At 46.1% G+C, this 22722-nt stretch overlaps 1 protein-coding gene and 1 pseudogene across 2 annotated transcripts; one reads left to right on the top strand and one right to left on the bottom strand.

Moving 5' to 3' along the window:
- The first annotated feature begins 7154 nt into the window (after positions 1 to 7154).
- On the top strand, positions 7155 to 9139 carry LOC125526894 (zealexin A1 synthase-like; annotated as a pseudogene). The gene is made up of 2 exons (XR_015617297.1): positions 7155 to 8127; positions 8281 to 9139. The product of XR_015617297.1 is annotated as a zealexin A1 synthase-like (transcript).
- Positions 9140 to 16069: 6930 nt separating this feature from the next.
- LOC125533934 (ent-kaurene oxidase 2-like) lies at positions 16070 to 21202 on the bottom strand. The gene is made up of 8 exons (XM_048697258.1): positions 21070 to 21202; positions 19121 to 19281; positions 18036 to 18197; positions 17773 to 17913; positions 17151 to 17405; positions 16812 to 16970; positions 16528 to 16722; positions 16070 to 16393 (listed from the first exon to the last, which is right to left on the bottom strand). Exons 1-8 carry the CDS (start codon positions 21200 to 21202, stop codon positions 16070 to 16072), a joined length of 1530 nt encoding a protein of 509 aa, XP_048553215.1.
- Positions 21203 to 22722: the final 1520 nt, after the last annotated feature.

The raw sequence follows: 22722 nt of genomic DNA, 5'->3' as shown, positions 1-22722 counted from the left end.
GTGATTGAGAAACCCGTTGAGTACGCTTACGAGGATCAAGCTTACGTCAACTCGGAGAACTTTGCAGACAAGATGACCATACCCTCGAAATCACTTCTATCTTTGCTTGTTAGTTGCTCGCTCTTTTGCTATGCCGCGATACCTACCACTTGCTATATCATGCCTCCCATATTGCCATGTTCAGCCTCTAACCCACCTTTCCTAGCAAACCGTTGTTTGGCTATGTTACCGCTTTGCTCAGCCCCTCTTATAGCGTTGCTAGTTGCAAGTGAAGATGGAGTTTGTTCCTTGTTGGAACATGATTATTGTTGGGATATCATTATTATATCTTGTTTACTTTAATGCACATATATACTTGGTAAAGGGTGAAAGGCTCGGCCTTATGCCTGGTGTTTTGTTCCACTCTTGCCGCCCTAGTTTCCGTCATACCAGTGTTATGTTCCTTGATTTTGCGTTCCTTACGCGGTTGGGTTATAATGGGAACCCCTTGACAGTTCGCTTTGAATAAAACTCCTCCAGTAAGGCCCAACCTTGGTTTTACATTTGCACTAACAACCTATCACCTTCCCTTGGGTTCTGCAGACTCAAGGGTCATCTTTATTTTAACCCCCCCCCCCCCGGGCCAGTGCTTGTCTAAGTGTTGGTCCGAACTAGAGTCCTTTGCAGCGCCACCTCGGTGAAACTTGAGGTCTGATTTTAGTTGTACGGAGCGCTCATCCGGTGTTGCCCTGAGAACGAGATATGTGCGGCTCCTATCAGGATGTCGGCGCATTTGGCGGCTTTGCTGGTCTTGTTTTACCATTGTCGAGATGTCTTGTAACTGGGATTCCGAGTCTGATTGGGTCTTCCTGGGAGAAAGAATATCCTTCGTTGACCGTAAGAGCTTGTGATGGGCTAAGTTGGGACACCCCTGCAGGGTTTTGAAGTTTCAAAAGCCGTGTCCGCGGTTATGGGCAGATGGAAATTTATTAATATCCGTTTGTAGAGAACCTGACACTTAACTTAATTAAAATGCATCAACCGCGTGTGTAGCCGTGATGGTCTCTTTCCGGCAGAGTCCGGGAAGTGAACACGGTTTTGGTGTTATGCTTGAATGTAAGTAGCTTCAGGATCACTTCTTGATCACTTCTAGTTCACGACCGTGCTTTGCTTCTCTTCTCGTTCTCATTTGCGTAAGTTAGCCACCATATATGCTAGTGCTTGCTGCAGCTCCACTTCACTACCCTCTTTTCCTACCTTAAGCTTAAATAGTCTTGATCGCGATGGTGTGAGATTGTTGAGTCCACGTGACTCACAGATTACTTCCAAACAGTTTCAGGTGCCGATGATACCAGTGCAGGTGACGTAACTGAGCTCAAGTGGGAGCTTGATGAAGATCTTGTTCCTTGTGTTGTTTCGTTGCTTGTCGATCAGTAGAGGAGCCCAGTTGGGGCGATCGGGGATCTAGCATTAGGGGTTGTCTTTCTTTATTTGGTTCCGTAGTCTGACCTTAATTGTATTCTGGATGCTGTAATGCTATATCTATGTATTGTGTGAAGTGATGATTGTAAACCAACTCTTTATCCCTTTCTCGTTCAGTACATGGGATGTGTAAAGATTACCCCTCTTGCGACATGCCTACTATGCGGTTATGCTTCTAAGTCATGCTTCGACACGTGGGAGATATAGCCACATCGTGGGTGTTACACGTTCGTAGTCGGATGGTCAAAGTTGACTTCCACAAAAAATCATAGCTATCTTATCGAAATATCGAGACACCTTCACCTCTATCACCATCCATTTTATAATGTAGTGTTGGCGCCACCTCTCGCGGCGCAGCTCTTCTTCTACCTCTTGCCTCACACAAGAAGAAACTCCACACACACATACACCAAGAAAGAACACACAAGCTTTGCCAAGAGGCTCCTTTGGTGATCACATGGTGGCTACATTGTTTTCCAGCCCTCACTGCCTCCTTCTCATTACTCAATGTGCATATATATACAAAGGGCTCACACGCACTAGCCAGCCATCACGTCCGACCACCACGCACACCCTAAACGGCCACCACACTCGGCCACTACTCCAACTACCTACATGCATGCATGCCAACACCCAACGCGTGTCCAGCATCCTCCTAACGGCCAGCCACAGGATCTAGATGCCATGCAAAGCACACATACCTAGCTAGATACTAAAGGCATGTACAGTAGTGTCTAGTCAGCTGTATGCAAAGCAGCCCACGCAGTGTCGGAGGCAGGGGTGGCCAGCCAGGGCCTGGGCCCTCCCCAATATTCTAATTTCCTTTGTATTATGCATATGAATAATGATATTTTTTTACTGTTGCCTGCAGCCGACCCTCCCAACATCAGATTATAAGCATTTCTACCTCCACCACTGAGCCCACGTAGGAAATTTGATGACGTGGGGCAGAGAAAAAAAATAATGACTCAGTCCGTCGATAGAAATAAAGACGATCTATTAGCGCCAAAGCCGCTGCTTACCGACAGTATATTTGCCGTTGTACGAAGAGCTCGTCTGATGGGATTCGTCTTCCGCGGAAACTACCTTTCCATTTCGCGTGAAATTTGGTGGTTATCAACAGTCAAATAGGGAGTCCTATTGTACAGGGTGTCACTTGAGCTGTCTATAAGTGACGTGAAGAAGTTTTACAAACACCGAGCGTCGGAACGATTGTACATGCCCTAACAAACTAACAGACTCAGCTGATCCTACGCCACAACTCCAAACCTTCAACTGGTTAGTCCAGCGCTCTAGCCCCTTGCGTGTTCGGTCGTTTCTCACGACTATGATGCTTTGCACAACACCGTGGCTTCACACCGCCATGTTTCCGCTGCGTCCCGTACGTACCACGCGCATTCAACTTGTCCGATGAGTCCGACCGCACCAATGTGTCCCGCATGTCTCATGCGCATCCGACGCGCCCGACTGCACCAGGCGTCGTGGCTTATTCCAACACACACACCCTAAGCCACGATCTCGACGTTGCCAGAGTTGTTGCAGCTCTTGTCGTTGTCGTCGTCATGGACGCCTTCGTTCGACGCCATCGCGTGCCTCCGCACCCGCTACGACGTGTCGTGTGCTCGTCGCGCCCGCGCCAAGGTTGCCGCGTCGCTCGATGTCGAAGCCGTGTGCCACCACCGCATCCGCACTTGTTGTGCGTCGTCGCCGCCATGCACTCGCCGCGCACCGGAACCGCGCTGCCGCGACCTCCATGCCCGTCGTGCTCGTCGCGGACTCACCACGCGCCTCCTCTTCGTCCACTAGGACAGCCACAGCGCCACGCACCTCCATAGGACGACACACGGCCCGGAGCTTCGCGCATCCGCCGACAAACGCCGTCATCGCCGCCACGCCTCCGGCACGGCGAACCACGCCCAAGACAACCAAGCTCATGATACCAATTGTTGGGACAAACCCATCGGTGACATACGCCGAACCGCCCCCCGGCGACAAATGCCGGACGAAGGTAGAAGAGGATGAATAGAATTTTCCGGCGCCGAACGCCCTAGCCGCCGAACGGCTTGTATGTTGGCTTCTATTCAACTCACCTACTCAAACACACATACATGGAGATACACACGCACACATGCAGCACAACCCTGTAAGAACTCTCACATCGACCGGGCGCATACCATAGTCCCAACGGAGATTACATCTTCCTTAGGCCCCTCCCCCTCGGCTCGGCACATATTGTCACTGTGATGCGGCAACAGACCAGCTGATCCTACGCCACAGCTCCAAGCCTCCAACTGGTTTGTCCAGCGCTCTAGCCCGTTTCTCACGACTATGCTGCTTTGCACAGCACCGCGGCTTCACACCACCACGCTTCCGCTGCGTCCCGCATGTCCCACGCGCACCCGACGCGTCCGATGAGCCCGACCAAACCAGTGCGTCCCGCACGTCCCGTGGGCACCCGACACGCCCGACGAGCCCGACTACACTAGACGCCGTGGCTTATTCCAACATATAGTACGTATAGATTTTTTGCAAAAGTCAAATATTACAAGCTTTGACCATGTTTATAAACAAAAATATGTATATTTATGATACCAGATGCATATCATTGGATACATCATCAATTATATCATGTTGTATATGTTTGGAATTGTATATATAAATAGTCTGTAAACTCAGTCAAAATTTGCTTAGTTTGACTTTTGAGATAATGTATACAGACTGCATCATGGAATGAATGGAGTATTTGGTGGCAGAGAGCAGCGTCCGCCAGCCATTTCTATTTTCTTGCATGACTTGACTTCAGCACCTCTATCTACAATTCTACACACGAGAAAAGTCCACATTCCAACCCTCAACTAACCACGTGGTTTGATTTTCAACCCTAATATCTGAAACCGGTTGTATTTAACCCTCAACTTGTCACAGGGTCCAGATTACAACCCTTGACTCAGTTTCGAGCTGGTCAAGTGGTTTTAACCTACTCCCTCTTCCCATCTATATAGGGCCTAATGCGTTTTTTAAGACCGCATTTGACTATTAACAAGATTAATAGTACATGACATGCATAATGTGAAAATTATATCATTGAAAGCTCCTTTCACACACGAATTTAATGGTGTGCTTTGTGTAAGTTGCATGTCATATATTATTGCTTTACTATTTGGTCAAAGTTAGCCTCGATAAACGCATTAGGCCCTATATAGATGGAAGGAGGGAGTAGTCAAAGTTGACTGGGAAGTCCAGTCACCATGCCACGTACGTACCGAATAGTCGCTGAATTTGGAAAATGGATGGTTCTCTCATTCTGTTAATCCAATTAAGTTGACAATTTCCCAGAATTCTATACATCATATGAGTGTTGTTGTGTAAATTTTTTAGATTTTCTGGGCACTTTTTTTCGGGTCAAATTTTTGACCGAATAGTGGCTGAATTTGGAAAATGGATGGTTCTCTCAATCTGTTAACCCAATTAAGTTGAAAATTTCCCAGAACTCTATACATCATATGAGTGTTGTTGTGTAAAAAATTTCAGAATTTTCTAGGCACTTCTTTTTCAGGTCAAAAATTTGGCAGCATTTTGGTAGCATTTGGTCATCATGTGAAAAAAGTGATCTCAAACACACACAAAAGTGATCTCAAACATACAACACATAGATGTCCCAAACACAATATATAGATATCTCACATACAATACATAGATGTCTCACATACATCAATCATAAAGTTTTTTTGTAGCTCAGGCTACATGAAACCTCTTATCCTCAACCCTCCAGCCTTGCTTTGAGATTCGTACTCTCCAACTAACTAACAACAAGAAGATTTCTCTTTTTTGTTTCTCGAAAATGAAACAACATATGAACTTCAAACTTTGCAGACCGAACAAACATTTAGAACATCAATGTGTGAAAAACTTTCAGATTTTTTGGTCTGATATAAATATACAAAATGAGATTTTCTTTGAATAAAAATATTATTTCAAGTATTTAAAATGCATGAAAAAATCTGAAAGTTTTTTCCTATATTGTAGTTAGAATGTATTGTTGTTCTGCAAAATTTGAAGTTCATATGTTGTGTCGTTTGAGAGAAACAAAAAAGACAAATGTATTTGCACGGATCTTGATGCATCAATATGTTGATACACACATAAGTTCATTGCTAGACAACTATGTTGCTAGCTGATTCAACGGTCAAATCCTTGCAGGCTTCGAATCCCTGCATACTTGCGCTTGCCCGTGCCCTTGCGCCTGGCACTAGCACTAACACTCTCCTTGACAACTTTGCTGCTAGCTCTAGCGCTAGAATTGCCGGTAGATACATTCACATTAACATTGGAGCTTCTTTGCACATTAATTGTATTTCCAGAGAAGTTGTAGGACCTACTGCTACTTTTAGTTGGCGACCTTCTCTTTTGGTTAGATGCCGGCATTTCCTCCGTGGCCTTCCTCTTGCTCTGCCTAGTGTTGCTCTGCCTTGAAGGCTATAAGAAACATGACAAATGTTAGTTATATACATGGTACTGTAATCAGGTTTGTTCGTACATATTGAATGGATAGCTTACCATATCTGGACCTTGACTAGCGCATGGTGCTTGGCTGCTTTGTTGCTGTTTGGCTTGCAGCATGCTGTTTGGAAGCAGCTGATGATGCTTTGCTTCTAGCAGGACCTTGGCCTTGCACAGGAGGCTGCTGGGTTGGTGTATTTGAACTCCCTGTGCCATTTCTTGCTTTGCATGATGTCTCGTCGAGCAACACTGGAATGCCTTTCAGATTAACAATAATACTGCCTAAGAACAAAGTGCGCCGCTCGACATGAGAAATTTCCTCCCTACCTCCAACATATTCCAAAATCTGACCGTCACGCACAAATGCACCATTGAAATGGAATCGCACAACCAAGAAATCCAGAGGATCCATTCAATCTACAAGACATGAAAAAAACAAAGAACATATCAATTACTAGGGTTTCAGCAATAGAAACACGCCGGCGGTGGCAGCAACAACATCTCGCAGGGAGAGAGAAAGGGAGGGAGAGAGGAAGGGAGGGGAGAGAGGGCAAACCAGCCGTGGTGTTGCGGCGCGGCCGGTCTCCGGTCGCCGGCGGTGGAGGTGGTGGCCGCGAGCGGCAGTGTTCCTCACGTCCCAGGCGATGGCGGCCGCGGGGTGGGCTGGGTCGGGTGTGTGGTTTGGCGGTGATCGAAAGGGATACGGCTTGCCTGCTCCCTCCCCATGCTCTCATCCGTGCTCCCACTTCATCCTACGTCTATCTTTTTCTCTTTTTTCTTTCTAATCTAATCATCTCCCCCCCCCCTTGATTTTAAGGGATGGGGCAGGGCCTTATTTTGTTTCAATCAAATCATGCCACGTATGCGGGAGCACGGATGGGCGCACATCAGGAGAGCAGGCAAGTCTCGCCCAGAGGGAGATGGGGATAGGGTCCGATTGGTGTGTGCATGGCATAGTGACTAGACTGTCCAGTCAGCTTTGACTGGGTCAAAACCGCTTGACCAGCTCCAAACTGAGTCAAGGGTAGTAATAATCTGGATCCTGTGACAAGTTGAAGGTTAAATATGATCGGTTTTAGAAATCAGGATTGAAAATCAAACCACGTGGTTAGTTGAGGGTTGAAATGTGGACTTTTTTCTGTACACAATATGCTACAAATACAGTACATAACACTCCAGCACGTAGTTGGACACGGGAGACCAAGCTCGGCAGGTGATCTGGCCTACCACCGCCAGTCGCCATGGACATGGACCAACTCTCTTGCGGAAGTTTGTGTCTAATGGCCATAGCCACGATTCTCTTGTCTTTGATTCTGAGGCAGGCTATGGGTGGTACTAAGGAGACAGGACCGAAGCTTCCTCCAGGTCCATGGAACCTCCCCTTCATCGGGAGCCTCCATCACCTCATCGGCATGAAACTGCCGCCGCACCGGGCATTTCTCCGCCTGTCGCGTCGGCACGGCCCGCTGATGCTGCTGAGGCTCGGCGAAGTGCCCAACGTCATCGTGTCCACCCCAGAGGCGGCGATGGAGGTGCTCAAGACGAACGACCTCGCCTTCGCGACCCGTCCGAGCGGCCCCACGCTCGACGTCGTCAGCTGCGGCGGCAAAGGCCTCATCTTCGCGCCCTACGGTGAGCACTGGCGGCAGATGCGCAAGGTCTGCGTAATGGAGCTGCTCAGCGCGAGGCAGGTGCAGCGTATCGAGTTCATCAAGCAGGGCGAGGTCGCGCACCTTGTGGAGTCGGTCGCCGCCGCCTCGCCGTCCGGCTCCCCCATCATCGACGTCGGAAAGGGGCTGGCCAAACTGAGCAACAACATAATCGCGAGGGCGGTGTTCGGCGGAAAGTGTCGGCAGCAGGAGGAGTACCTCCGGGAGCTCGACACGGTGTCGATGCTCGTGGGAGGGTTCAGCCCGGTGGACCTTTTCCCCTCGTCGCGGCTGGTGCGGTGGCTGAGCAGCGCCGCGCGCGACGTGCGGAGGAGCCACGCCCGGGTGCAGCGCATCCTGGGGGACATCATCCAAGAGCGCAAGGAGAAAAAAACCAAGTAATGGCTCTGCTGGTGGTAGAGACGACGAAGACCTGCTCGACGTGCTCCTGAGGCTGCACAAGGAAGACACCCTCGGTTTCCCTCTGACGTCGGAGATCATCGGCGCCGTCGTCTTTGTAAGCGATTCTGCTTCTCGATACTGTCACTAACATGCAACCAGAGCTCTAGCTAGCCCTTCACCATGGTTTTACTTCATGAACTAGTCAACTATCTAGTGCATGCAATTTACTCCGTACTCAACAATTTAAAACACGTACGTATGATTCCAGGACATATTTGGAGCTGCTACCGACACGACGGCTGCCACGCTAGAATGGGCCATGGCAGAACTCATCCGCAGCCCACACGCAATGGCAAGAGCGAAACTCGAAGTCCGACAGAAGAAGCTAGGACATGGCCGTGGGTCCACCGTCACCAGCGCGGACCTCGGCGACCTGCACTATCTTCGGATGGTCGTCAAGGAGACGCTAAGGCTGCACCCCTCCGCGGCGCTGATCCACCGGGCGAGCCAGGAGAGCTGCCGGGTCATGGGCTACGACATACCCAAAGGCACCGCCGTCACGATAAACGCCTTCGCGGTGGGGAGGGACCCGGTGCACTGGGGTGAGGACGCCGCGGAGTTCAGGCCGGAGAGGTTCGAGGAGGAGCTAAGCACCGTGGAGTACAGGCAGGGGCCGCAGATGGAGTTCATTCCATTTGGAGCTGGCCGTAGGCAGTGCCCTGGAGCCCTGTTCGCGACCACGACCATCGAGCTCGTGCTGGCCAACCTCCTGTACCACTTTGACTGGACGGTTCCGGGTGGCGAGACGCTGGACATGGGCGAGGTGTTTGGGATCGTCGTGCACACCAGGTCCAGCCTACGCCTGCAGGCAGTGGTGGGTCGTCATCTACAAGATCGCTAGTGTAGAATTAATGGCAGGCAAACCATCCACATCCCCACCGTATGCCCGTCAACGCGGCCGCGCGAACCTCGCTATCTGAATTTCTCGACTGGGCTCGAAATTGTTTTGAAAATGTATTCTTAATTAGCCGTGATGCATGCCTAGCAGCCACCTCCGTCCCTCCGCAGTCGCAGTCGCACAGTCTGCAATTGTTGGAACTATGCAACTGAGCATGTATATTATTGGCTGTGGCTATGTCTTAGTCCACTGAGACTTAACCAAGTCTAAATTAAGTGATATAACATGTAAGTAAGAAAAAAAACTAAAATGAAAAATTACACGGATCTTCTCGTAAGATCCTACGAATATAGCATCGACTGAGACTTGGTTAAATCTCAATCGACTAAGATTTAGCAATCTCGTATATTATTCTTCGCTAATCCAATCTAAACATCCATTTACGCAGCTTGTACACTTGCAATACATATATACTAAGATACTGAGCTTATACTTAAGATACTGAGCGAGCGGAGAAAAGCTGAGTGAGCGATCGAAGTAGGGAGCGGAGCTGAGCGAGCGATAGATTCATGGGCAGGCCCAAGTGAGGATCATAGCAGCAATTCCACTATTTCAATGTGGAGTAATCGCTTCCAAGGGGCTCAGACAACCACCGTCGACTGACACCAAAGCCGAAACATATAAGGACACCACAACCACGTGCTTAACAACTCCACTCTCCTCTCAGAACAAATATCATACAACCCGACGCGATATATGAATGAAAGAAACACACCGCGAGAACATAATTAAAATCCAGAGTGTAGAGAAAACCAAAATGAAACAACCGACCACAATAACCTGTTAGAGAAAAAAGAGTTAATCCCATGATTCAAGAATGACACGTCCAAGCGGGTGGTTGCCTCTAGTATTATTGGAGCCCACTAGTAGGCCACTTTATGCAATAGATCACACATGTTCCTTGCATTTCTCTATACATAGAGCAGACCCCAAGGGCTTGTTTGGTCACCTTCATTAATTTTTGCCTCCCTGCATCTGTGACTGAGTAGAGCTTGACTGAGGTAATGCAGGAGAGAGAGAAAAAATCATGTTTTAAACTTAGTTTGGTTGCCTGCGCCCCTCCCAGCTTGCTCCCTTTTTCGGAAAAAGGACCCATATGAACCACCAAAAGCACTCTTCCAAAGTCGAAGTGCCTAATCTACGGCAGCTACAACGATCACAAGCTAGTCATAGATGAGATCCTGTGTGCAGGCGGTGGTCAAACTACCGATCATTTCTTGATCTCTGCCACTTTTTAGAAAAGAGGCCGGAATTGATAAAACCCTTACAATCAACCCAACAATACACCACTATACAGCAAAACAAAAGAAAAACTCCGGCAAGACACATGGATGCCCTGGAGCAGCAACAAGGCTCAAAAAACAGAACTTCAAGACATTAGAGCCCTCGAAACATGATCGGAGGACCAACGCTGCAAAGGAAGCTAACTCAAGAAGGAGACCAGCCGGCAGAGGAAGCTTCGCCATTGCCATCGCCTGTGCGTCCGGCAGATCAGTGCCATCTTGTTCCATCGTCAGAAGGAGCCCCCTAGCTCCTCGCCCCGGCTCGAAGGGCGCCGCACCATCGGGCGGTGGAGTGCTCACCACCCTAGAGTGCAAATGGAAGTTGATGCCAAGACAACAGAGGGAGGCCTTCGAGCACATCCACCTTGCCGATCCTAGATCCTCAACAGTGCGCAACCGTTGAAGCATGGCTCGCCACATGGCGAGGAGAAATTATCATCCACACAAATTACCCCAAAAACCAGTAAAATGGGACCTTGCTCACAGGACGCAACCTCCAAGGAGGAAACGACGCCACAACGCCGCCACCGCCCGTGTCTGGAACATGTCAAACCAAGAGTTTTCACCTAGAGCCCATGGTGGATGCAGGTCACCCACGGTGACACCTCCAAAGAGGGGAACAGCACACAGAAGCGTCGCTATCACCGGCACCGACACCGTCGGGAAAAACTTCCGCTCGGGAAAAGACTGCACCTACCAGGTCCATCAGCCATGGGTGGCTAAGGCAAGATGCAGACGATGCCCGGAGCAAGCAGGGTGGCTGTGAAGAACACACCTGCACGACGGATGCCCCCAAATGGACCACCTCGCTGCCCAAGCGGCTAAGGTGACATACGAGCACACGCACGGCGACACCCGCCGAAATGGTGTCACCGTGCCCACCGTCCTGAACCGCCGTTCCGGCGACCAACAGAAACCACCCTCATCCACCACCCACATGGCGGTGGACCGCAAGCACGCAGCCGGCCGCCCTACTACCGTACAGGCGCAAATCCGCCACCCACTACACCCAAAGCTTGCCCTTTGCACCCACATGGAGACGGACCCTAGATCTGGGAATCAGGCACCCAGAAGAAAGCAGCCGCGGAGGCCACCCACGAGGGATGGGCCATTGCCCAAGGATGCCACCAGATCGAATCTGGAGCCCACGGGATCCGGCGGATCCAGCCTCTAGCGGTGGCCTGGAACTACCTCCATGACCGCCAGCCACCCGCACAGAGTCGTGCCACCAGGACCCGGTGGGAGCAGCTCACCACACCTCCACTGTCGACGAGGGATGCGCCTCCTTGCAGCAGGCCACGACCGCCGTGAGGGGAGGAGACAACAGGGGCGAGATCCAGCTCGAACATGGTGAGAGAGGGAGGGGCTCGTGAAGGAGCATGGGAGAGGAGAGGAGGCGCCCCATCGTCGCCGCGGGCCGGCCAGAGGCCGGCAAGGGAAGGAGCGCTGGGGAGGGTTCCTCGGGCGGCGGAGAGAGAGAGAGAGAGATGCTTTCCTAGGATACAAGACCGTTTACGAGCTCTGCCTCTTAAGATCTTACTTATGTTAGTCTACATGCCTTGTGAGATGTACATGACTAATCTTTGCGTGGTTGCTTGGTCATGTAGGGTATGATGATCCATCAATATGCCAATTATTTGGTGCAACTGGTGATTGATGTGATGAATGAGTGGCAGTTCAACGTCTTCCTGGACATGGTGACTTGGTGAGGCCCACCTTGGGTCTTCTAGTCAAGTATACCCACTGGGAAACACGTCATCATGTGGGTCGAGAGGCTCGTCAATCCTAGGGAAGGGTTCTACTGCTCCATCGCACCAACACCACCAAGTTCGTCTAACTTGTATTAATGTTTTTAGCATAGTTCACTTTGTATGTGTCCCTTCTTCCTTCCCGGAGGCGTATTGATATGCAATAATTGAACTATGGTGAGATCAATTGCTTTTGTTTTCCACATTAGGTGAATTTGCATGTTTCTATAAGAGAACTAATTAACTACTCCCTCTGTCCCATAATATAAGAGCGTTTTTGACACTACACTGGTGTAAAACACGCTCTTATATTATGAGATGGAGGGAGTAAATAACAAACCTTCTCTTGTCTAAAGACTTGTCAGGCACTTAGGTTGTTTTCATTGTGTACGTCCTAAGTTGTGTGTTTGTCATACCATTTCGTTAGAGCTGGTTGGCTTCAACATGCATTCATGTTCTACCCAATTATTCATCCAGGTTTTGGATTCAGCAATATATAAAGTGTTTGGTAGTGACGCAACAATTAGGTTGTGGTGGGCAAAATGAGAATTGACGCATCGTTTGAGGCATGAGACGCCGCCAAAGGCATAGCTATAGGCCCTGGGGCAGATAGCCTTGAACAAGTGTAAGAACATGGTGCACATGTAGATGCTGCGATATTAATAAGTTGTTGCTTATAAGATTTGGGAGACTACTTTTCAGGCAGTTGCTTACATCATGCCCCCCTTCTGTTTCTACTAATCTGGACTCTACTCTTGCAGGAAAAAAGATGGATAACCCCATATAAGAGTATATATACCTTTTGTGTTGCTGGCATGGTTCATTTCCTATTAGGAACCTTGGCATTCAAAAAGATAATTTAGAGAAGCGCCCGAGTTAATTAGCGATCCAAAAACTTATCCTATCATGGATGTTTGTTCTTAATTAATTAAGTGTCAAGCAGCCTCCCAATCTTTGTGATCTCCTTTTTTGGATCCCAAATGGGGTTTGGAAGAGGTTAGATTTTTGTTGTTCTTACTTATTGTGGCAGTCAAATCAGCATACAAAATACCATTTAGCACGTCGTAGATTTTGTGTACTCCTAGAGACCAAGGCGGCCTTAGTGTTCAAGATTTGGAAGTAAAAGAAGTACGCAATGAATGACCAAATTGGTCAGTATTTTCGTAGACCGGAATGAGATTGTCCCACAAAGTTACAGAGGCAAAACTAACTTTGGAAGCAGGACTTGTTTAAGTATCTAGGATGAGCTACATACCACTGGATTTTTTTCTATGCACTTAGTGTATTCGGCATTATTGGATACACTAGTTGGATTTACATCTAAATGATTATGATATAAATTACCTCTACATAACACGGTATTCCTTTAGTTTTTATGTTGAAAAGTCATCTTTACTAAGGACAATTTGATTAAATGCAAATGGCCGGGGCACACAATGTAGCTTCTATTATGAGCAGGAAGTACAATGTTTTTATTGTGGGCTGGCATTTAATTGGAGGGTTAATTGGATAAATGGCATTTGAATTTTGGCGATTCCAAGAAACGCCACTGCAATTTCCAAACTTTGAAAAATATCACTGCAAAATTTATAAACTTTGGAAAGCACCACTGCAGACCTTGAAAAATGCCACTAAAAATGACATTTTTCAAAGTTTTGAAAATTGCAGTGGCGTTTCTCGGAATCGCCAGAATTTGAGTGGCATTTATCAAATTAACCCTTTATTGGATGGCTCGTTGTGTACTTAACTTTCGATATCACCAATGTGGTCATAATTTAGGTCATGGCTATGATGCGGGGGTGTAAACTGTTAAGTCCACTTATTTTGGTCATGGCGGCAACGTGTTTTTGTCTATTTGGCTATGCAGAAATGGTATTGTCTTCAATTACCAATTTGTTGCGATCATCGGTGTTCCTAAAAAAGGTGTGACACAAGGAGGCGATGTAACATGAGACCAAGAAGTTCGAGCACCTTAATAGGGAGTTTATGTCCCCGATATGGATAGCATACCAGTGATGGGTTTCGTAGTATTTAGAGTGGTATTTGTTGACATGTTACGTCCTTATTTCGCTGGATTGCCTTGATTTTTTGTATTCCACTTTTTGGTGAGGCATTGATTGGCAACTTTGTAATAAACATTATAGTAAGTTATGCTATATAACTGCTCAACTGCAGAATAGACGTCTTTGCCATCGCTTATCTTGGGCTCTTGTGCGCATAAATTTCTTATGGAAGTGGACTGGGATCCCACATTTGACGTCATTCACCATTGTGATCCGTGACAAGGGAAGCTCATGTCTTCAGCAGATACGTTTACTCTAACTAATGCTTGCCTCTCGGTCATTCCTATTTTTGCAATGAGATTGTTCATTTTAGGAGAAGGGGTGCATGCGAAATTTAATAAAGTGTGGGCTAGGTTTTTTTTCTGGGAAGCGGAAACGAAAAAACACAAATACCATATGATCAGATGGGCTGATCTTTGTCGCCCGAAAAACTAGGAAGGATTAGGCATTTCCAACTCGAGAAAGATGAACTTTGACCTTATTGCCAAATGGATCTAGAAGATCTCGCAAAATGATAATGGGCTTTGAGTTAGGATCCTTGCAGCAAAGTACTTCCCGAACTGCTCCTTCTTTGTGTGCAATGTGAAGGGGTCATCAATCTGGAAAGGGATTTAGAAATGTAAACAAGTTCTTTAAACTTAAAGGGCGAAATTCACATTTGGGAATGGGAAAGATACGAAATTCTGGCTATCGGCTTGGGTTTCGGATAAACCTCTTTATGCCTTATATCCTTCCATGTTCTTATGGTGGCCAAGCTGCAGGCCCTCATCTGTGAAGTTTCCGCTTCCGCTTCTGCCACCGTGGTCTTTTTAGATCTCTCTCGCCGGTGGAGTCGTTAGCTTTAGACAACCTACGTTCTTTAATTGATCACATTACTCTTAGTTCTATCAAAGACTCGATCAGCTAGGAGATAGAGCTCTCGGGCATCTTCTCTATCATATCCACCCATGCCAAGTTGGTGCGAGGCCCCAAGGTTCGGTATGTCAAAGGCTTGTGGGCAACTCAAGTGCCCCTCAAAGTTCGTATTTTCCTTTGGCAAGTGGCTTTGGATCGCCTACCCTCAGCTCTAAACCCACAAAAATGTTATGGTTCGGACCATAGGTGTTGTGCTCTCTATGGCTCCCCGGAGAACTCCAATCATATTATTTTCCAATGTGCTCCAACGAAATCCCTGTGGAGTTGTGTTTTGGGCAATCTTGGAGCCCAAATTCAATGTTAGATATCCTTGCGCTTCTCAACAATTCTTGCGGCCAACAATGCCGCTTAGGTTGGAGACCGTTTAGTGCTTTAGATTGGCGCTATGGAATACTCGCAACAAACTAGCCATTGAAGGGACCATCCCATCTCACCCTGCTAATTATATCTTTAAATCGTCTCTAGTTTTTCAGCAATGGCGTCCACTAGGGAAGAAGAATGATTGTGCAGCATCAGGTATCCTTTTCAAGATCAAACATCTTCATGCTATCCACAGGAGCTCCCGAGTCTCACCAAGGCGATTCTTAATGTTCCTGCGCTCATTTCGAGTCGCGATATGTACCTTGTTTCCTTTTTACTATCTGGTTTGCAAGACTTTAACGTTGTGGTTACTTGGCCTCTGTTGGCTTTACTAATTTAAAGCTGGGTGCTTCTTGTGTCTATTTTCCAAAAAAAAGTTATGCCATATATGCATCTCTACCTCTATGTACTAAAAAGTATGTGATTGTCGCTAGCATTGAACACATTGTTCCTTAGTAAAAGATCCCGTTATCTAAAAAATATTGACCGTCGCCGTGTTGAACACATTGCTCTGCAATAATTTGATGTTACGAAAACCAACCAAGCAGCTGTGACCGTGCTACAGTCTTGTTTTTGGTTCCGACTTGAACCCCAAAAGCTCCGGCGCAATAATCGCAAGGCAAACAGTGTAAAAATCCGAACAAATTATTGAGGTAAATCATTAAAACATGCACCCATATTATCTTGTTTGGACAACTCCACTGTCAAACAAGCAAACCAGAACTGCCCTTCACTGCCTCCCTCTCCTCGGCGAGAGATACACGTAGAGGGGGTGGAGCTTGTAGCCCATGAGCTGGACGGTGTCCACCTTGTCCTCGTCGCCCTCCTTGAGCGTCCAGACGAACTCCTGCACGAACCTCGCCATGGCGGCACACGAAATGCCCGTCGCCTGCGCGCTCCCGGCACAGACCCTCCTCCCGGCGCCGAATGCAATGGTCTTGTACATGTCCGCGACGTCGAACCTGCCGTCGTTCAGGAACCTCTCCGGCCTCCACTCCTCGGGCTCCTCCCACTCTTTCTTGTCCATGTTGCAGGCGTACACATTGACGATCACCTGGCAGGTGGCAACGGCCGAAATATATATATACGCCATTTTAGTGAACAGACAGCACTTCACTTCCGTTATGATGAGAGTAGCATTCAGTCACGTGAGAAAAATATTACTGAAGTGTGGAGTCATATGAGTACCTCTGTTCCGGCTGGGACATCGTAGCCGGCCAGTGTGGTGGTCTCATGGACGAACCTTGGAGGCAGAAGCGAGACAGGAGAATGGCGCCGCAGCGTCTCGTGGAACACGGCATTCAGGTACGGCAACCGAGGAAGATGATCCTCCGTCACCATGTCCTCGCCGCACACCTCCTGGATCTCCCGGTAGAGACGATCCTGCCATGGCGTGCCATGAGAAATCTGGTGTTAAAAATGCATCCCCGAGGGCAACAAGTACTTATTACTAGAAGGGTAGCTCAGCTTGCCTGTTTTTCGGGGTTCTTGGCAAGCTCGTACATAGCCCACTCGGTCGTCACCAAAGTAGTATCTGCACCCTCTATGATTGACTCCCACACCAGCATCGTTACTTGGTCATCTGTCAATGTGTTCTCTGCCAACAAAAAGTCCAGATAGGATGTCTTTGCCTGCATATCACAAATTGATTGCGTTATCATCACTTCATCAATGAACAAACATACGTCTGCTAAAAGCTACTTCCTCTGTACACTAATGTAAGATGTTTTTACAGTTCAAATTAAACTGCAAAAAACGTCTTATATTAGTGTACAGAGGTATTAGTATATATATAGGTAGATTGCTGCCACCTTGCCACGCGCAATTCTTTCCTTCTGCTGATCGATCAACGCTCGCATCACCGTGGTTCGCCTCGATTCTGTGGTAGCAACTGCTGTATCAAAGCTCTTGTTTGGAATCCAGCTGAGGTACGGGAAGAAATCCCTCCAATCAATCTCAGTGACGCACATCATCATGTCAGCCACAATGATCTGGTAGATTTCATCCTTTGATATGTCCCGTCCAAACTCCTTCACATAAACTGAACTCACATCCTCACCTAAACCCTGAAAGTGCAGCATGCATGAACGACGACCCATACCATCCTTACTGTTCAAATTAAGAAAGTGTGGTGCTATCGTGTAGGCAGACTAATTAAATCATGGTGTTTGTAGAGAAACCAAGGTTTTGGATTCCGAAGGATGATTTTTTCTCGTGGGGCACCAAAATACTCGGTTAGCACGGGAACCAAAAATACAGAACAACTTTTGGACGAAATTTAAATCAATTTTTGAATCCTAATATTTTCACCTAGATATTTATACATGTTGAACCACAGTTTAACCAAAATGACCTCCTAGCCTAGTGGTATAACATTCCCTCAACCTCCCCGCCGGTGGAAAGGTCGCAAGTTCAATTCTCTGAGAGACTAACCTGGATCAACGATAAGCGGAATAGCTCCTCCTTGAAAACTTGTCGAAAGTTCTGAGGAGCATGTGGGTCATCAGCCACCAATGTATGAAAGGTGGTTAACATGTTGTCCATCATCATGTTTCTCGTCTCCCGAAATTGTCTCTGCAAGCATCTCATTGTTGAAGCACACCCCGCATTGTTAAATCTTAGCTAACTGAACTTGCAAGTGTATTTGAGAGGTGGTATAATAAATTGTACAATTTTGAAATTGTTTTGACTCATACCTGAGCAGAAGAACCCAACAAACCCGCCATAACAAAGCGCTTCACCATTTTGTGGAAGTCACCATAGTCACATGTAGCAACCATTGTTTTATCACGACTCAACACCGATAATGCTTTAGGTAGCTTTCGAGTAGATATGGATGAGAATTTCGCAACCATTGCCTGCAAAATACGAGTCAATTTTGAGATATTTCTACCATGCTGCTATGTTTTTCTTTTCTACTTTTGCATTGCTTAGTTTTGGCTATATGTATTGCAATGATTGTGTTTTTAAAAGGACGAAAGTTCCTGATGTTGTACATGTTATATCCAAGGATACCGGTTGGATCCGTCAGCGCGAGGAGGACTGAGCATCTATGGATTCTGGGTCAAATCTAGGAGAGATGGTAGCTAGGGTGTATTCAACCGATATGGATGACGGTCCGTTAACATAACTAGTGAAGCAGGAGGCAGCATGTAATATTTTTCTTGCGGTTGTTGTAGGCTTGTAGCCCTGTTTTGGCCTTGGCCTTTTGTATCCCGTCTGAGATGTTAGATGTCAAGGCCTCGCAATAAGAGAAAGCTGTGTGCATCTCTCTATACATAGGATAGAGTTTTTTACCCTCTTTTTTCTATTAAAAAAACGAATGTTATCAAGAAAACAATATATGCATGTTCGGTGTTTTAGTGTGTGCTGCCTTTTAGGTAGTTGTTTGAGAAAGGAGGTCAAGTAACAAAGCGGTTGCATCATTTTCATGTGACAATACTTGTCAGAATCCTTATTTGTCTCCAGAATGACAAAATGAAAGAGATCAAAATAACCTTCATATTAGCTGTAAACTTCAAGTACTGGGGTGAAAAGGAACCCTTGTAGCAAAAAAATTTGTCGTTGAAGTACAAGATATGCTAAGATAATCATGGACTTGGTAATTCATGTTACAAAATTAATGGAGAGATAACTAAAATGCCAAACTGTACAATTACCTAGAATTGCAAAAATGATTTTATGTTTCTACATATATAAGAATACATTATTAATTTCCCCGCAAAAAAAGAATACATTATTAATTGAATCTAAGAAATATGAAAATTGAAATTTCAATTACCTCCTTGGCTACTTCAGTTGAGTTGACCACAGCTACAGATGAAGCCCCAGTCCTTATTGTGTATATTGGCCCATAAATATCAGACCATTTTGCAAATGTTTTATGCGGCTTCTTTTCCGTCAGTTGAAGCAGGTTTCCAATTATAGGTAAACTAGGAACGGCTGCATGTCAGTTAAATAGAAAAAAAAGAGGATTAACATTTTTTACTTGATGTAGAATTGGTATTATTCTTTTTGAAGGCAAGGATTGATATTTAAGATAGGGCAGTCTGACAATTAGTCAACATGGATGATAACAGGCTCGATCCATGGAGATCATAACCATGCAACATTTCTTCTTCTTCTTCTTTTCTCACGTATTTTTCATCAATTAATGTTACACGAGGCTATAATCATACAATTATAAAGCATACATAAATGGTTTGAAGTATAAATCTTTGGTAAGTATTCATGAATGATAAGAAGTACTACTTATGTTGATGAACCCTCTAAATCTTCCCAATATGAATGAGTTTGATCTTGAAAATCTTACCATCCTACTGCACATAGTACTACAACTTTGTAGTGTTTTTAAACTTCTAAATGTACATGATTCCTAGGGCTGAGGATTAGCAGTTATTGCTCACAATACAAAGAATGAAAGATGAAATGAAAAGAAGTTATTCTGCGTAAAACGAGTCAAAATTGATTTTGAGAGCATGAACTAGAAATTTCTTGAGAATTCACTACGATATTATATATTGTATAAGTTGTCCGGGTGCATTTTTGTTGGGGGTTAGGATTAGTAACTATTGTCATATTTAGAGCATTCACATTCCTAGCGCCTATTAGACACAAAGGTGGATACATCAACTCTCTCTCTCTCCCTCTCTCTCTCTCTTCAACCCAATTCTAAGTTTTTTTTTGCTATATACCTTATTCACACCAGCAAGTGTTAAGGACATTAAATTATGGTATGTAACTAGATGATACCATGTGGGTTGATGCAGGAATTGGTTGCTATATATATATGTCAATGATATTTGATTGTATGAAATACCGACCGATATTTGGATTAATACTATGATAATTAAACTGTAAATACATAAGATTTATAGTATTTGACTAATGTATAGTTTTTAAAATAATAATAACTATAACTGGGATAAAAGAATGGAAATAGCTCAGCTTTTCGCAAGCACAGTTGCATGTTAAGGTGGATCTTATTTGTACATGGTTTGAGGTGAAGATGTTCGCATGTACAGAGAAATGCATTATTAGAGATCATCTATTTAGTTATGGAATTAGTGGGGAAAATTAACTATTAATTTAAGTAGTAGCATTATGTGCTAAACTTTACGCTGCTGTTAAGCCTTGAAATAAAGAAAAGTTATTCTGTGTGGGGCCTAAATTGATGTTGGAAACATGAAGTGAAAATTTAGTGAAATTCTTAATGGATTATCCTCGTTCACCATAAATTAGGGCGTGTGATTAGTACGGCTTGCGCCTGTACGTGTTCTCCCTAGTCACAAAAAGGCTCCAAGAAATTTCACAGCGAAAAAGTAGTGGCTACACCCAAGTTCATTGCACTTACGATAAACAGTAAAATCAAAACAAATAGTAAAAAAGAAAATCTGTTACGCCATAGCATTGATTATGAACAAATATTTTAGGTTGCAAAATTTGGTGACCAAATAACATCAAATGATCTGCATATAGACGACGTAATGCTTGAACAGTGCAGATACGTTCGAGCACAGTTTTACTTTTTGTACAGAACACCTCGGATGTCATTTGGCAACCAAATTTTGCAAGCACCTATTGGAGTCACAAAGTTTTATTATTTGCTATGTTTTCAATCGTGGGAGAAATGTCCTGAGTGTAGAAAAACCACTCTCACACTTTCACAGCGAAAGAAGCAGCGTATTAACAACAATAGAGCACGAAAAGATTCAGTGAGATCATGGCTACCTGGGGGCGTGTTGGCCCGTTCCTTGTTCCCCATCCGGACTCCGGCGACCGCGGCCGCCGCGGCCAGCCCTCCAACGGCGGCAGCCACCGCTCCGCCGCCACCCGCAGGGAGTGCAGCCAGGAGCGCCTCCATCGGTCCGCTGGGGTTAGCCTTGTCTTGCCGTGCTACAAGCCGGTGTGGAGCGGAGGAACTAGAGGCAGTGGCGGTGCACCGTGCACCGGTTCAGTCTTTATATTGAGCTAGCAGATACGGCGTGCACGCTTCAGTGTATGGCATGCAGATGCGTCGAGAGGGGCATCTGATCCCCGAGCTGAACCACTCGATTCCCGTCGTGGCGGACGTGTTCGTCCGCACTTGCACTGAGCGCGTACGGCCGTGGTTGACAAAATCTGGGCCGGCCGCCATGGTCGATCAAAGCCAAGTACCAGGCGACGAGCTCTGTGACGCGCGAAGATCACTGTGTTGCATCGCTCCAAACCAGCACGCAGTTTGTATGTATACTCCAATTGGGCTGCGACGCTACGTTCGTATACCGGTATACGTACGCTGGGTAACTAATATAGAGGTGGCGACATATGTGTGTGCCGAACTTGCGTACTAATGGACAACCCTCCCAGTCAGTTTAATCTGTAAGTACTCTATCGCTGTACTAATTGAACTCCTAGGTACCTGCGTGTACTTTGAACTCCTAGGTACCCGAGAACCGCCCCTAAAAAAAAGTACCCGAGAACCCAATATGAAAATTAAAGTCAAAATAATACTAGAAAAAGTAATTAAAAATAGAATTTTTGGGTATCAAACGTGGTCGACCATTCTACTCTTGTGTGAAGTTTCATGATGAAATAACATCTTGTTATATAGAAAAACTGTTTGAATGAATTATAGGTCAGACTGTATTTTCTTCGCTAAGGATACCACAGGTGCCATTTCTTCACGAAACTGGCTGGTCTTCGATGATTTCAACCAAATATATCGGGCTAGGGACAAGAATAGAGCAAATGTGGATCAAGGTCGCATTGTGCGCTTCCGGAATGCACTCAATGCCTGTGAGCTGAAGGAGATTCATCTCCAAAATGGAAATTTTACATGGAGCAATGAGCGCGCTAACCCAACTTCGAGCAAGCTTGACAGCTTTTTTTGCAATGTTTGTGACATCGAATTTGGCACCCACATCCTACACGCCCTCCCTTCATCCCTTTCTAACCACAGCCCACTTCTCCTTGCGAATGATAAGAGGTCGTCGAGGACATAGTTTTTCCGCTTTGAGAACTTTTGGATCAAGATGCCCGGCTTCAAGGAAGTGGTTCAGAAGGCTTGGAATGAAGGGATGCAACATACTGATCCTTACCATGCCCTTTTTCATAAGCTCAAAATAATAAGTTAGAAGCTTAGAAAGTGGAGCAAGACGATATTTGCCCATTCGAAAGTGCAAATTCACATGGTCCTCGAGATTATCCTATGGTTGGATGCAGCTCAAGGGCATAGGACCTTGAGTGTCGACGAGCGTGACATTAGAAGAAGGCTAAAGCGGAAAGTGGTTGGATTGACTGTGCTTGAAAAGGCATGCAAAAAACAGAGCTCTAGAATCACCAATCTCAAGGAGGGGGATGCTCACACTCGGTTTTTTCATCTCCGGGTCAACCATAGAAGGA

The sequence above is a fragment of the Triticum urartu genome, chromosome 2A (genome assembly GCF_056163025.1).
Source record: "Triticum urartu cultivar PI428250 chromosome 2A, HENAU_Tu73, whole genome shotgun sequence".
Lineage (NCBI taxonomy): Eukaryota > Viridiplantae > Streptophyta > Magnoliopsida > Poales > Poaceae > Triticum > Triticum urartu.
Note: the sequence above shows the minus strand (reverse complement) of the source record. Positions and strands in the feature narration are given on the sequence as shown.

Bases quoted from the DNA above. Each gene is read 5' to 3' on its own strand.
- LOC125533934 (XM_048697258.1), bottom strand. From the start codon at position 21,202: ATGGAGGCGCTCCTGGCTGCACTCCCTGCGGGTGGCGGCGGAGCGGTG. The intron at 17,914-18,035 runs GTATGAGTCAAA...AGATGCTTGCAG, and splicing joins TGTTGGGTTCTTCTGCTCAG to AGACAATTTCGGGAGACGAG. The intron at 16,723-16,811 runs GCAAGCTGAGCT...ACGCCATGGCAG, and splicing joins CCAAGAACCCCGAAAAACAG to GATCGTCTCTACCGGGAGAT.